We start from the raw sequence: 15,715 nt of genomic DNA on the forward strand, positions 1-15,715 counted from the left end.
GCCATTAAAAAAAAAAATTAGAATTAAGCTATGCTAGGTAAAATTTAACTTGCCCTTTTTCTTACATTTATTTTCTTTATGCTTCCAATCCACCAATGTTCTTTCTGTTACATTTTTATCTTATGATTTTACGCCTTAGTTCAGGTATTGTTTTATAATGCACATCCCTACTATATCATGTACGTATCACAGAGAAAGTGGATTAGTAGTGTTGTAACACACAAAAACATCACCCTTGGGCAGACCTTTCATACCAGGCACATCTCATAGCCCCATCCTTTGTTGGTTGCCTTTGAGTTCCTATTCCTGACCCAATGGTGTCTGGATGATAGTGTTGACGTAACTCAAAACATGGTGACTCATGGCTGCACTTTCACTAGAGGCCCCAGAGATATGGCAGTTATCTGGTAAACCTAACCATCCTAGGTCCTGATTAGGGTAGACTTCAAACCCTCTTTTGTATTGACCCAGCTTTCTTATCTCTTCTCTGGCATATATTCCCTGCAAATACTATGCCAATGTACCCAAGACACTAAATGCTTCTAGAAAAAAAAATAAATTAACCATATAGATTGGTTAGTTTTATTATGAATTTATTATTGTCAGTATGATATGGACACTCAAATTACTTTGACATTCTCTAATGCCAGCATCCTCACTGGAATTAATACATCCTTCCCATAATGTTCTTTAAATCCTCTGACACACTCTCACACAGATGTTTCTAACTTGCTACCTCTGCTCTCCTGTGAATCTACTGAGTCCACACATGTATGCTCCCTTCTATCTAATCTCAGAAGTTTCTTCAATCCAAGAATAACACCTACCTCCATCTGTGCTTTATCCCCATTCTTTTTCACATCCCTTGAACTTCCCTCCATTAATTATTAGCATGCTATCTGTATTTCCAGCTTCTTCACTTCAACTGGCTCCCAACTTTTAATGCAATTCATGCCTGATCTCTCCCATTTTTATCTCTCTTCTTTTGTACATTAAAAAAACTCATTGAAGGTGCAGACTAAACACATTGCTATTTTTCTACCTCTCCTGTACTTATAATGTTTCATCAAAACCTACTCTTCCACAACTTATTTTATAAATCCTGTCTTTTCCTCCCAGTTCTCATACTACTTGGCCTCTGCAGCATTTGTCACTGGTCAGTCCTCTTTTAGGTCTTCTCTCCTGAATTTCTCCTCCTCTGTTTCCTTAGTCACCTCTTTTCATAGTCCAGTGGACATTCTTCATCCTTCATCTCATCACTGAAATCAGTGGCTGCTCTCCAATGTCACACTTTCTGCCCCTGTCTCATGTACCTTCTCTTTGGTTGATTTCCTTTGCTTCTATTATCAAGTGTACAGTAATCTTTGAAACACTTATCTACGGACAAGACTTAGCTTTCCAAGACGTATCTCTGGAAATCCAGATCTGGATACCCATTTCTCTGTAAGGCAGCTCTATTTGGATTTTCCACATGTAACCAAAACTCAGTAAATTTAAAATTTTTATCTCCACCATGCTCTTACCTCTGCTATTCCAGATTTCATCATTATCTTAGACCTAAGCTAAAAATCCATCATTCATATTTCCACAACACCAAGTATGGTCCATCTCTTTATTCACTCCAGAGCAAGCTATTTATGGACGACATAAATTTTAGAATTCTGCCGTCTTGAAATCTTAAATAAATTCGAGAAAATGTCAATTTTATCAATGAAAAAAAAAAAAGAAAATTGAGATGGTTGATTGAAAATTTAGGGGACCTGTCAGATCAAATGAAAGAACTGAAAAAATTAATAACTATATAATATCATTTAAATGGCATTAGACATAGGAAAAAGTAGAATTGGCACTGGCTTTATCAAATTGACAACGTAACGCGCATAGTTTTGAACTTTCCCAAAATATAGTGAAAGAGTTAAAAATTCTCAGAGTAGAAAAATTATTGAAAGACAAAATAGAAGAAAAACTTTCCTGAACTAATGAGATACATCACGGGGGATATTATGAACCAGCAACATTAATTAAAAGAACGAAAACACCACACACAAAAAAAAGAGAAAATGAGAGAGAGGAACTGAATTTATTTAACAAATATTTAACTTCCAGTCACCATGTTAAATGTTGGGATTACAACAGTGAACACAACGAAATCCCTGCCTTTATGAGCTTATGTCCTAGCAGTTACTATCAACGAAATATTTGACCTTTTAAGAAGGTCAATTTGACCTTTAATCTTTCTCAGACTCATTTCACTTGTATGTAAAACAGGGTTAATAACAGCTACCTTATAGATCTTCCGTCGTTTATTTAAAGTATCTTGCAGGATGCCTAGGTGTGTGAATTAGTTATACAACAAATATAAGTCCTTTATTATTAAGACACCACTCCAACACGGCTTCTTACTTCAACCCTACCACAATTTTCACTGTTTTCCAGAATTACAGCAACATATGGTGAGCCAGCAGTCAGCTGAGAGAATCAAGCTTTCATCCCAGAACCAAACAGCATGTAATTCAAATGACTCAGTTACAGTCCCAAATAACTGACCAAGAAATATGTGATCCAGATTGAATAAAAGAAAAAACTGAAAAGTGCTCTATTGTTAGCTGTTCACAGAGACAAAGTAAAAACACAGTGAATGTCAAAAGCAAGATCAAAGAGGTCCATGACCAATAAATACAAGTGTATATATTAAGAGACTGATAGAAAAGAAAAAAAAGTGCTATAATGCTGTTTCTAGAATTATATCCAAATATGAGTCACTTGGCTTATAGTAGAGAGATTATTTTCTCTTCATTAATTTCAATGCCATTTGAGTCATGCTGGCTGGCAGACCATTTCATTTTTTGTTTACTAAAATTTCTCCACAAACTAGTCAGCAACGCTTTAAATAAAGCCTCTTCTAGGTGACTACAACTGACTTTTTTTCTCTTTATCAGAATATTCACTGAGAATCTCTTGAACAACATGTTCAAGAATAACACACAGATCTAGAGAGGTACAGGGATTTGAAATCACAAACCAGATGAGTCAGGGTATTAACACAAAGAAAATTGACAGTGAGATATGCTAGGTGGCAAATACATCCTAACGACAATATGTGCAGAAGGACATTTATAGACTTCTAATGGTCTAAATGGTGGAGGTCTCATGGAGGAGGTGGATTGGAATCAAGGCCGTAAGTAGAGAAAAGGGGGAGATAGGGCATTCCAAGTAGAGGAAAAGGCACAAGGAAAGATAAACAATGAGTACAGTCACTTGGCTAGTTCTGTAGGAAAGTAATCAAAGAGAATATCACAGAGGTGGAGAGGGGCACACTGTAGAGAACCTTGAACGCTGCAACTCAATACTATCTGACATTTACTAAGCATCTTCTATGTATCAAATACTGAACAAGGCAGGTGACAGTAGTCACAGTTAAATATAACAGGAGACCTCAAAGATATTACAATCCAGAATGAGAGACGTGAAAAAACAAGTAATGATAAAACAATGAGGAAGGAAATTAGAACTAAATAGATATACAATAAGTAATTGTGCAGTGGGGACACAGCTGGGATGTATTCCTTCCATGGAATTAGGATAAATATTTGTTTTGGAAAATTATTTATCTAAATGGGGAACGGAAGGTATAATAAGGGGGTAAGTCTTTGATAAGAATCCACTTCAAATTTTCAACCTTAAAACTCAGCTTAAGAAAACGTTTTCGTAGCTCTTGTGAGTTTTCCATAGGTTGCTTATTCACTTCCTAAAACCAAATGGAATGTTATCTCTTTGGCTCATAACAGAAGAGTTACATTTCTTGGATGACTCCTCAAGAATCCTGCCTTGGAGTGTTCAAAGAACAGGGTTCAAATCCCTGCTTGTTATGCGACCCTGAGCAAGTCATGTACTCTTAAGTTTTCATTTCCTTCTCTATAAACTGGGGAAATTATCTTACAGGTTTGCTACAGAAAATAAAGGAGACAAAATTAGTACAAACGCAAAGCAGAGGGCTCGAGTTATGAAAGACAACAGTATTTATTTCCTCTGTTTACAGCAACCTTCATATTTCAGCATAAAGTTTTTTTTTTGTTTTACATTTATAGAAATAGTTCTTTAAATGCCATTTCTAAGATCTCAGAAATGTAATAATTCCAATATTGCAAATGTTGCAATGTATCAAGATAAAATCTAATATTTTTAAACCAATCTGAAATTGTTACAGGTAGAAAAGAAAATTTCACACACCAAATTCATTGTAATTATATAAATGTAATGTAATTAAATGACATACTTTTCAAATATGTGATACATAATGGTTTGGTTATACCATACTTATGAAATAAGGTTCCTGAAAAGTTGTTTATACAATAAGTTCATAAGTTAAATAATATTTATGCCCATGAAAATTTTATATTTATTGGAACTTCAAGGTCAAATTAATGGAATAGAGAACCACAAAGTATAAATAGGAACCAGGAAATTCACTTATCCAACAAATATTTGTTGAAAGCCCATTTAGTGCCTGGTACTACACACCATGCTTTAAAGTTTCTCCTTTGTTATGGGACATAAAACTTAAGAAATAAATAAAAATAATTCTAAGGACTCTGCTGGGAAGTAGTTGAGAATGAAGACTATAGGAAAGAAGTGCAGTAGAGGTACTATTTTCAGGATAGTAAGAACAAAGCACAGTTCTGATTCAAAAGGGAGAGAAGCAGATATTGGCAACTGAGATCAGTTTCTCAATTTTGCTGAAAACATTCCTTTTTTTTTTTTTTTTTTTTTTTTTTTGCGGTACGCAGGCCTCTCACTGTTGTGGCCTCTCCCGTTGCAGAGCACAGGCTCGGGACGCGCAGGCTCAGCGGCCATGGCTGACAGGCCCAGCTGCTCTGCGGCATGTGGGATCTTCCCAGACCGGGGCACGAACCGGCATCCCCTGCATCGGCAGGCAGACTCTCAACCACTGCGCCACCAGGGAAGCCCTGAAAACATTCCTTTTGAATCCTACTGAAGGGAATGATCCATTCCTACCTTATCAATTTAAAAATACATATGCTCAACTATCTGGTTTGGTTTAAGGAAGATGTACTTTCTTTACACTGAAGAAAAATTTAGAAGAAATTCCAAAATAATGCAATGAAAATGATAAGTAATTCCTAAGTGTGTCCATCTTTAGGGGGTAGGGGGAAATTCCTCCCTTCTTAGACCACTGTTCAATGCACTTATATAAATAACTTGTTTAATCCTCACAATGACCCTATGTGGTATTTTTATTACCTACACTTTACAGGAGAGGAAACTGAAGAAAAGTCAAACAGCTATTAAGTGGTAGGGGTTCCAGGCCAGTGAACTATGAGAGATCCACAGCAGAAAAAACCAGAAAATCCCCACAGCCCAGGCCTCACAGGATGCCTATGAGGAAAGTTCCACAGAAGATGCGCTAACAATCTGATTTACTAACAACCCAATAAAAAGAGCCAAGGAACAAACCGACAAACTGTTCCCAAGGAAGAAATAAAATATCCCCCAATTAATTTTATGATGTGATCATAACATTGCTACCAAACCACTCAAGAAAAGCAGAAGAAAGGTAATTAGAGACCACTCTTACTAGTGACCATATGTGACAAAATATCTTAAGTAAAATATTAACAAATTAAATTTAGTGATGTTCAAAAAAAGAATACAACGTGATTAAGCTGGGTACATTCAAAGAATACAAGAATGGGTTATCAATAGAAAATCTATTAATTCACTATAGAAAAATCATTATCAACTCGATGCTGAAAAAATTATTCAATAACATCCAACATCCACTCGTAATTAAAACATATACATACCTTGCAAACAAGGAATTTCAAACGGAACTTCCTTGACTTGCTAGAGGATATCTAACAAAAATCTACTGCAAATAAGATTCATAGGTGTGAAACCTTCTACATGATCTTATCAAAGACAGGATCAAGACAACACAGTATTAGTTCATGCTGCAGTGTATCAGGCTGCATTGCAAGAGCAAATTAAGTTTGAAAATTAGTGGCTTAACATAATAAAGGTTCATTTTTCCCTATGCTTTATGGTAATATAGGTTAGCAAGAGAATCACACTTCACAAAATTGCCCAGGGACCCGGGCTGATGAGACAGGCTGAACAACTTATAGTTGTACCATCTAGAACATGAGACCTCATTATCACTATAACAAGAGAGAGTTCATATCAATTCTTCTATGCTGCACCCTGGAAGGGATCCACGTAATTTACATGTATGGTCCATTGGCTGGAACTAGGCCCCACACACCTGCAAGAGGGCTTGAAAATACGGGAGGGGACATGAATAGCCAATAAGCAATAAATGTCTGCCACATCCTCATCACCACTTCTACTTAACAATGTACTGAAAATCAGGACAAATAAATAAAATTCATTGTTGAGGATATGGTTTCCTCTATTAAAAAAATTCAAGAATATCTAAGACAAGAATGTTATACAAAAATGTACTGCAGACCCATACATCAGTAAAACATATAAAAATGTAATTTTACATAAAAGACCACTTACAATGGAAACCAAAACTATAAGGTTTCTTGGAATAAATCTACCAATGTATTAACACATTAGTGGAAAAGTGTATATAACCTTAGTAAGACGTGTGAGAACTGAGACTAGCTACATTCACATGGCTTGGCTAAAAGAACAAAAAACTGAGGCCCACCTACCTGAACACGACTTTATCATGAGTTCCAGGAAATTCTTGCCGGGAAAATAATGCTATAAACCAGTAAATAGCTTCATTATTTGCTTCAGGACCTTCCCATAAATCATTTGCCTGAACAGCAGTCTGCTCAGTCATCAATCAGCTCCCTTCTCAAAACAACAGATTCTTAATCTGGGCAAACAGTCCCCTTCTCAGGACAAGACATCACTCAATAGGACAAATCCCTTCCCTATCAAATACCTGTTTATTTACCAAGACTTGCCTTAAGACTCTAACCTCTGTGTCCATTAATCCCAGACTTTTATATCACAAACTCTGCTAATTAGATTCCCTCATTAAAAGCCCTACCTTAAACTACTGGAGCCCAGACCCCAAAACCCTACAAATATCTACCGTTAACCTTTTGGAGATACTACGAAGACTGTAAAGGTGGTGCTCTCCCTTACTGCATAATCATAAGCTCTGCTTTGCTTGGTATCAACAGATCATTCAGTTATCATGGTCGTCCTTTGGTGAGTTGGCAGTTGACAACCCTGGAAGTCCAATAAGATCCAAACAGACCCTCCTGGCTGCCACATCTAAGACACTCAACTTAAATAAAATAGTTTTTTCCTCTGAGACACTTGGGCCTCCCTCCTGGGGGGTCTCTCTAACTACAATGGTGCTGTAAATGAATCTTCCTGTTGAAGCTGGACTCTGCTCTCCTTTTGTTAAAGCTCCCGAATGTTGAGTTACTTTGTCTTGTAGGAATGCAGAGCGGTTGTCATTATCTGGTCAAATCTGAAAACTTGTAACCCAGGCGGAAATCTATCTTATTACTAACAATACTAATATGTCTCTCTCTCTGTCACTTTTTGCTCTGAGTCTGTAAGAGGAAGTTCATAGAGAAGTAACAGGCATTAGCTACTAAAGCGCCAGACCTAAGGATTGACAGGTTCAGATGTTCTCATTATACCATTTTAAAATCCTTAGTAGAAACTTTGCCCTGGGCCACTTGTCAGAATATCATAAAAACTTTCCTCAGTTTCGTCTTTTTTTTTTTTTTTTTTTTGCCATGGGCGAAAACGCCTCTAAGAGAAATCACTACCAAAACTTCCATCTTCCTAGAATTACAGATTTATCAGGTCTCCAATTTAAGAAACAAACCACTAAGTTGGGGCCCAAGACATAAGGTGTACAAGCAACATACTGACTGACCGACACTGCCAGACTCTTATGCCTGTGTTTCAGGTTAGGCCCATGCCCCCTCCAAGTTAGATTCAAACTTTCCATCATCTTACATATACTTATAATTTAAAATTTTACACTTATTGTTCCAAATAGCATAATTTCATTAAGCATATTTTAGAATTACAGTGGCCACTTTGGACGGTTTTTTATATGAACAAAACTGTTCATGTGAAAGATGCATTAGAATAAAAAGGAGCAAAATCCTACACATCCAATGGTCTGCACTTCTTAACTGGCCTAACAAAAATTCCAAAATATTTTTGAGTCCACGAATTGCTTCCGTAAAAGATTTGCTGGCCAAGGTAAAGTTTTAAAAATGTGAAAATGTAGAACTATGTCTTGTTTAGATATCCTCACATCCCATTGAGAGAAATGGCTTTTATCCCACTATTTCTTATTTCCTGTCATATGCTCCTCCATTACCTCAGATCTCTATCCTTCTTTCTGTCTGCTTTCATTCCCATCTGACCTGCCCGAAACAAAAGCTCAATGACTTCTTAAAATTAAATCCCCTTCAGAATACATGAAGTGCCATATGGTTGATTTTTAAGCTCTGGTCTGTTTCTGAGCTGAATAGTCAGACACTCTCCAGCATCTAGACAAGATAACCAGGAATTTGCAGCAGAATTTAGAGTTCTGTGAACTTTAAACTAGCCTTTGCATGTTTCCTATCCCAATAAATGGTGTCATCAAACACCGAGTTGTGAAAATTAGAAATATAAGAGTCATTCTTAACATTGCATGGCTAAGCCCCTTTCAATGGTCTCCGCTTTCAAAGTTTTCCTGTCTATTTTTGCCTAGTTCCTGAAATAAAAAAAAAAAAAAATGCCTGGAGATATTTTTATTGAGATTTTGTTAATTTTTGAATTACTCTACATAGAAGAATATCTGTATGATATTGACACTTTCTCTAGGAGAACATCATATATCTTTTTCATTTGTCAAGTCTACTTTTCTATCAACATTAATCCTAAATATCTGTGTAACATCTCCACTGCAATCGACCTCCATCACTATCGCCCCAAACCAATCCATCATCATTTCTCACATTGACTATTCAGTAGCCTACTAACTTGTATATTACTATCCATTCCTTTCCTAGTCCACACTAAAATCAAGAGTAATATTCGCAAGGTACAAATCCAACTGTATCATCTTGTTGTTTAAAATAATTTCATTTGCTTCCCATTGTACCTAGGATAACTATCAAAATTCTTAACATGGCGAGAAAGGTGTGACCCCTATCTACCACTCCAGCCTCAATTTAAACCTACCCATGCCTTTCACTCCTAGCAACACTGGTCTTAGTTGCCTAGCCACTGAACCTTTATAAATGCTACTTCCCCTTTCCCCTTGCACATGTCCTTCCCTCCTTTTCACACAGTGAATTCTTATTCACTTTCAGAGCTCAAGAGCAATCACCAGTCCTCAAGATCCTTTTTCCATTCTCCTTCACCGGATCAAATCCTCCTAATATATAACCAGTCCAAGCTAGCATGCATGTCCCCCATGACATTTATCACAGTTCCAAGTATATATTGACTTTTGTGATTTTATTATTACCTATCTCCCTCATCATCATGAAATATCCATGAATTCAGGCAGAGATAGGTTCTAGTTTTGCTAATTTTTTATTTCTAGCATAATAGAGTTTCAGTCATATCATCTTTCCTAATGGTAAGAGAGAAGTTGGGAGTGGAGAGGGACAAGGCATTCTAGATGTGACAGAAGAAATGACTAGCTTTCCATCACAATTCATCTTTCCCTCCTCCAGAGCAGAATTACTGCTGAGAAGCAATCCTTGCATCCAGGTGTGGCCATCTGATTAGTTCTTGGCAAACAGAGTGTAGGTAAAAATGTTATGTGTCAATTCCAGGCCAAGGTTTTTAAGAAAGAGATATGCCTCTTCAGGCTCTCCTTCATTTTCCACCATGTGAAGAGGACAGCAAAGCTCTAGAGTAAGGCAAAGGCACAGAATGGGGTCACTGCACGGAAAAATAGTATGCAGATTAGACGCACCCTAAATTAACTATTATGTGAATAAAAACTAAATTTCTATTATATTAACCTTCTGAAGTTTGTAGGTTTATTTCTATAGCAAATAGCATTACCCCAAACAATTCAGAAATCAGTATCTTACTGTACTGGTCTTAACATAGACCTAACTATGCATTGGTCTGTAAGTCAGGAGCAGGAAGCAAGGGAATAGATACTTGAGGATTGAAAATTTAAGATCCAATAATGCAGTAGCAAAATAAAACTGTGGCCTGCAACAGCTGGGAAGATAAACCACATAACTTTCAAGCTTATTATCTCTAGGAAAATAGCTGTAAAGGGCAAGAGCTGTAGTGTGTGTTGGCTTTTACTTATACTGAGCAAGGGATCTCAAGAATGACGAGCTCAGGAGAGATTGGTTTGAGAGCAGAAATAAAATAGTATAGAAAGATTTTAGTAATCGAGGGCCTCTCAGGGCCAGGAAAAGTGAGTGCCAACTGCGTGTGGACACAAAATGTAGAAGGTTAAGACAGAAAAAGGCTTTGAGCTTTGAACAAAGGGCCATTAAAACTTTTAAACAGAGAAACGAAATCCTAAGACAAAAATCAGATTGAGGAGGTTACTTCCCATCTGAGCCTACTTCAAAGGGCCTCAAGGTAAGTGCCATTAAAAGGCATAAGAACTAAAGAAATAAATCAGACTTCAGAATTATATTTAGAGGGAAAAAAACAACTTTGTGTGTATTTACTGAAACATTAAACTGACTGCAAGCAAATAAATGAGAAGTTGATACTTGCCTAAGTCTATATTGCCTAAGAAATCAAGAACCTGGCCTTTAAGAGCCTAAGTCTATAAAATAGCTCTCAGGCCCCAAAACTTTTAACAGCAGGAAGTGGGCTAGAAAACTATGCAGTCCCAAGAGATCAAATCCTCCAAACCCATTTCAGAGAGGATAACTCACTGTCATGTGGGATAATAAATGGACATGGAAAAACCAGCTGCAGGGTAGAGTCAGGGCCCATGGAGAGTAAGGTCTAAGAAAGGACATTCCTCTACTATCATGGCAGCGGGGCACCTGCCTGTTAGGTTCACGAAGCTTGCCCAGCAGCATTTATCATTGCTGTAGACTAGTAACTGCTCTTCATTCTCCATTTCTCCCTTTTGCAAATAAGAGCACCATTTTTTTCCAGTTATCCTATCCCTGCTCTAACAAAACATACCAGAAATGAGGTTCAGGTAGAGTGAGAAGGTGAGGGAGGGGAGAAGTAACTTGTCTCGGTTCACAGGTCACTGGATCACAGGGAGGCTATCTGGATCTGGCTTATCCAACACTCAAAAGATCCTGAACTTCAAGCTAGATTCAAGTGGAACTTGAATGATGGAACTTCAAGTGATTTTCCTGGAAGAGGACAAAAGTATGTTCTGTGTGAGGGAAGAAAGGGATATTTGGTGGCAGATAGGCAGACTATGACAGATATGGTCAGTGGTCTACTAAAATCTATGACCCCTCTTCAGTGGAAAACAGCTGCCTAACTAGGGTCTCTATTTGCTAGCCACCTTCCTCATCTTGCTTCTAGATGTGACTAGTTCTTGTCAATGGAATATAAGAAGTGACTTAATTCACTTCCAGGCTTTTTTTTTAATTAACTAATTAATTTTTGGCTGCATTGGGTCATTCATTTGAATGTCTAGCAATGAAAGGACAAAGAAACAGGGAACAATAAAGATACAGGGAGGCAGGCTGAGAGGTGTGTTCTCTTTCTGAGAACTTTGTATTTATAGAACAGCTGATCATAATGCATCCAGGGTGAAGAGAGGTGACTTTGGCCAAAAGAACAGCTAATGACCAAGTAACCAGAAATCTTAAAGAGGGAGGTGGCAGATATAATAGGTATGAAGAAGTAGGAAAAATAGAAAATAAATGTTAAATAGCCATTATCCCTCAATATACGCCCTCCACTCAAGCCAGACCAGTAGTTTCCCCCCTGCCTCCAGGACAATGTACTTATTCTAAACTCCAAGGCTTTTTCATGTTGTTTTCCTTCTAAGACATTCTTCTGTCTCTTCCCTTGCCTCTGCAGAATATATTTCTCAACAGAACTCAGGCCAAGTCTCACTTTTCTAAAAAATTTTTGCAAGCACTCCTAGTTTCATAACTCTTCTCCTTGTAGAAATCCTATAGTGTTCCACTACCAGTTACTATATGCCTATAAGAAAATAGCCCTTTATTTTTTTCATAGAAAAGACAGCACTGTTCAATGCTGCATATGTATTTCTGTGAAAATCTACCTCTTCAATACAGAAATAATCCTGTGAGCTCACTTACCACCCACAGCTTTACAAAGGTAGTATGAATGAACAACTGCTACTCTAACTCTAAAAGTGAAGAATACAGAGGTGAGGGTGGGTGGATATTAAAGATGAATAGAAGTGAAGTTCTTTTAAAGAATTCATTTAGAAAAGAGGATTCTAAATATGTCACCTACCTCTAAGTGGACCAGTCAACGTAGAATTGGATTATAGTTACCTTAGGATAAAGATTAGTGTCCTATAAACTTTATACTTTTCTCCCCATTCTATACGTTTGTATATTTGGTTTACTTGTTTTCTCTTCATAATCCACTCACACAACACATATTTTAGGAATCCACACCGTACATCAGACAATATCTAGCAATTGTCAATAAGCAAGATCAATAAGATCCTTGCCATTCTGGAACTTACAGATTAGTAAAAAAAAAAAAACCAAAGAAGCAAATAAAGAAGAAAATAAATAAAACTTGTGAAACATGACTTGAAGATAGGCTTGTCCCTTAGGTATTACAACTAAGGTAACTTCCCTGGGCCCCATGCAAGACAACAAACATTATGCTTCTTGATGCGTGTGTGTGTGTGCGCATGGGTGCACATATATATTACACAGATCAGTACCGATGTATGTGTTAGAATAAATTCCACATAATAGGGTAGGTCTGCACCAGGGGAATTAGGCCAGGCCCACACTCCTCTAGGGACAGCCTCAAGCAAGGGCACGACCCTATACAAATGCTATACAAGGAATGGTTCTATTCAAGTGCTATATCCATGTCTATACTAGTAGTTCTCAAATACCAATCCTTGGATAGACAGCAAAAGAGTTGCATAAGAATCACCTGGAAACTTGTTTAAAATAAAAAATTCTAGTCTATGGTCTTAACAATTTTAATTTAGTAGGCCTGGAATAAACTTTTATAAAGTTCCACCTTGATGATTCTGACTCTCTGGTAGATCTGGCCCCTTAGTCACATGGTGCCTTGGCTTGTTCCATATTTCTTTTATCACAATCAAAGCATGGCGAAGAGCTATGCTGTTCAGTGCCAGTAAGCATGGGATAAATTGTTTTCAAGTAAATAAACAAAGGTATTATAAGGGAAGCTATGTTTTTTGTTTTGTTTTGTTTTCCCAACTATGATGCCTCTTCTTATTAAGAAGCTTACACTTAGGGACAGAAGAGAAAAACTCTGGGGCAGTACTTCTCAAAATGTAGAACATGAACTACTAGTGGTATAGCAGATAACTTAGTATGGTACCCAAAATGGATTTAGATGATACACAAGATTATTTTATATAGCACATGGGCATACACTAAAAGGGTACTGAATCCCAAAAGAAAAAATATATATTTTTTTCAATTCTCTTTCAATCAGAAATCTTCAGTTAGCTATTGGTATGTCTCCTATACCTGTCTATCATTGCTTATCTCATTTTAAGAAAAAGAGAACATGTCTCAGAGTCTTTGGAAAACAATAGTTTTCTAGCCAGAATTTAGTAACGTTGTTTTGTTTTTGCTGTATTTTTAAGGCTATCATCCATTTAAAGTATATGATACTGATTTTTCATTTACACTGGTGAAATACATAAAAACAAGGTGAATTTTTAAAAGACAGCATAAATTACATGCAGGTATTGTAAAAATTATGAGGATGCTCTACGAACGACTGAAACTTAGAAATACTACTGTGTGAGGTATCACTAAAAGTAGCAACCAATTTCTCTCTCACAGACACACACACACACATATACACATACACAACCAATTTCTGTCTCTCACAGACACACACACACACATATACACATACACAAACAAGTAATGCACAATCAAAAGTCACAAAACATTTGTAGCAAGACACTCAATGAAAAGTCTATCCTACCACCTGACAACATACACAAAATAATGACATGCCATAATATGACAATTATTGTTTGTAAATTTCTTGACTAAATGAATATGATAATATCTGACCATACATGTAAGAAATTTACTAATGCTCTAATCTGAAAGCCAGGATAATTATTGTTCTGCAATTTATACTACATACCTTATAATCCTTGGGTCGGTAGCAGCGAAGATGAGAATGATCTAAAAAAGGATGTACAAAAGAAACTATAAATATTTCCTATCAGAAAGAAGAAATTTGTTTTCATCTTTGATTTTTCCTACAATCACTCTGTTTCTACGATTATACTTCATGCAGCAGTTTTCAGAAATATCTTAAAAACCCTTCAATAATGTTACAAAGATGATAAGCAACAAGTTAAAATCTGTATCAGTTCTTCAGCAATTAAGTGATTTCAAATCATATTTTCATTTAGAGGAGGAGATATCTGATACAGGCCAGATTAATTTTTAGTTGATAAACCAATTTGTCTACATGAAATAGATAATTTTTAGTTGACAAACCAGTTTATGATGAAATATAATTTGAATATATAGATTTGATAGATACTGCCAAACTACACGTGTTCCTAATCTTGGAGTCCATGCTTGAATTAAGTAAGCGTAATGGAAACAGGACCAGCTTTAGAGGGCGGGAGCATACTGTCCTGTAGTGTACAGATCTTGCTGACAAATAGATGTGCATTACAGTTCAGGCTCCAGCACTTCCAATGTGGCCCTGGGCACATTATCTAATCTTTCTAAGTCTCAGATTTCTCAATTTTCTAATGCAGGGGTCCCCAAGCCCCAGGCCACAGACTGACAGCGGTCCTTGGCCTGTTAGGAACAGCAGGAGGGGCGAGCAGCGGGTGAGTGAGCAAAGCTTCATCTGCCACTCCCTATTGCTCCCCATTACCGCCTGAACCATCCCCCTTCCCCACCCCACCACCACCCCCACAGTGGAAAAACTGTCTTCCACGAAACCAGTCCCTGGTGCCAAAAAGGCTGGGGACCACTGGTCTAATGTACCTCTTTTGTAATATTGTTTTAAAGATTACATTAGATGTTACATGTAAGGCAATACAATAAATGTTAACTATTATTACTAACAGCATTATCAACATCATTACTATTGAATACTAAGTCAAACAAGGCCAGGGTCAACTTCCACTACTTACCGTACATGTTAGTTTGGTCAAGTTATACAATTAATCTGTTTTTCATTCCTCATTTTAGGAGTATGAAGACAATGCTTACCTTACCTCAGAGAGTTATAGTGATGACTAAATTATACAATTTATAAAAGTACCTAGCACAGCATCTACAACAGTGGACTATAAAGCTATTCCAAATCTCTCCCTAAGCCAAAGACCACTACATTGTAGATGTAGATTTGGGGTTTTACTCATTACTTGAAGGAGTCAAGTTTTAAGTATTATAATCTCTGTTATATTGATAGATAAGAAAATCAGAACCATAATTTGCAATTCTACTTCTTTACTAATACATTCCAGTCAAAAACATTCTAGCATTCTATATTTTACCTTCCCAAACCACCTTGTACAGAAAAAAAAAAATGCTATATGGATAGAGAC

At 36.9% G+C, this 15,715-nt stretch overlaps 1 protein-coding gene across 3 annotated transcripts in view; it reads right to left on the reverse strand.

Moving 5' to 3' along the window:
- SPATA6 (spermatogenesis associated 6) overlaps positions 1-15,715 on the reverse strand; it is a 150,412-nt gene that overhangs the window by 59,964 nt on the left and 74,733 nt on the right. For all 3 annotated transcript variants that reach the window (XM_032635854.1, XM_032635863.1, XM_032635872.1), the window contains exon 9: positions 14,284-14,324. In XM_032635854.1, coding sequence (XP_032491745.1) covers positions 14,284-14,324 — 41 coding nt within the window. The remainder of the gene's footprint in view (positions 1-14,283; positions 14,325-15,715) is intronic.

Source organism: Phocoena sinus, chromosome 1 (assembly GCF_008692025.1).
Source record: "Phocoena sinus isolate mPhoSin1 chromosome 1, mPhoSin1.pri, whole genome shotgun sequence".
In the NCBI taxonomy this organism is placed as follows: domain Eukaryota; kingdom Metazoa; phylum Chordata; class Mammalia; order Artiodactyla; family Phocoenidae; genus Phocoena; species Phocoena sinus.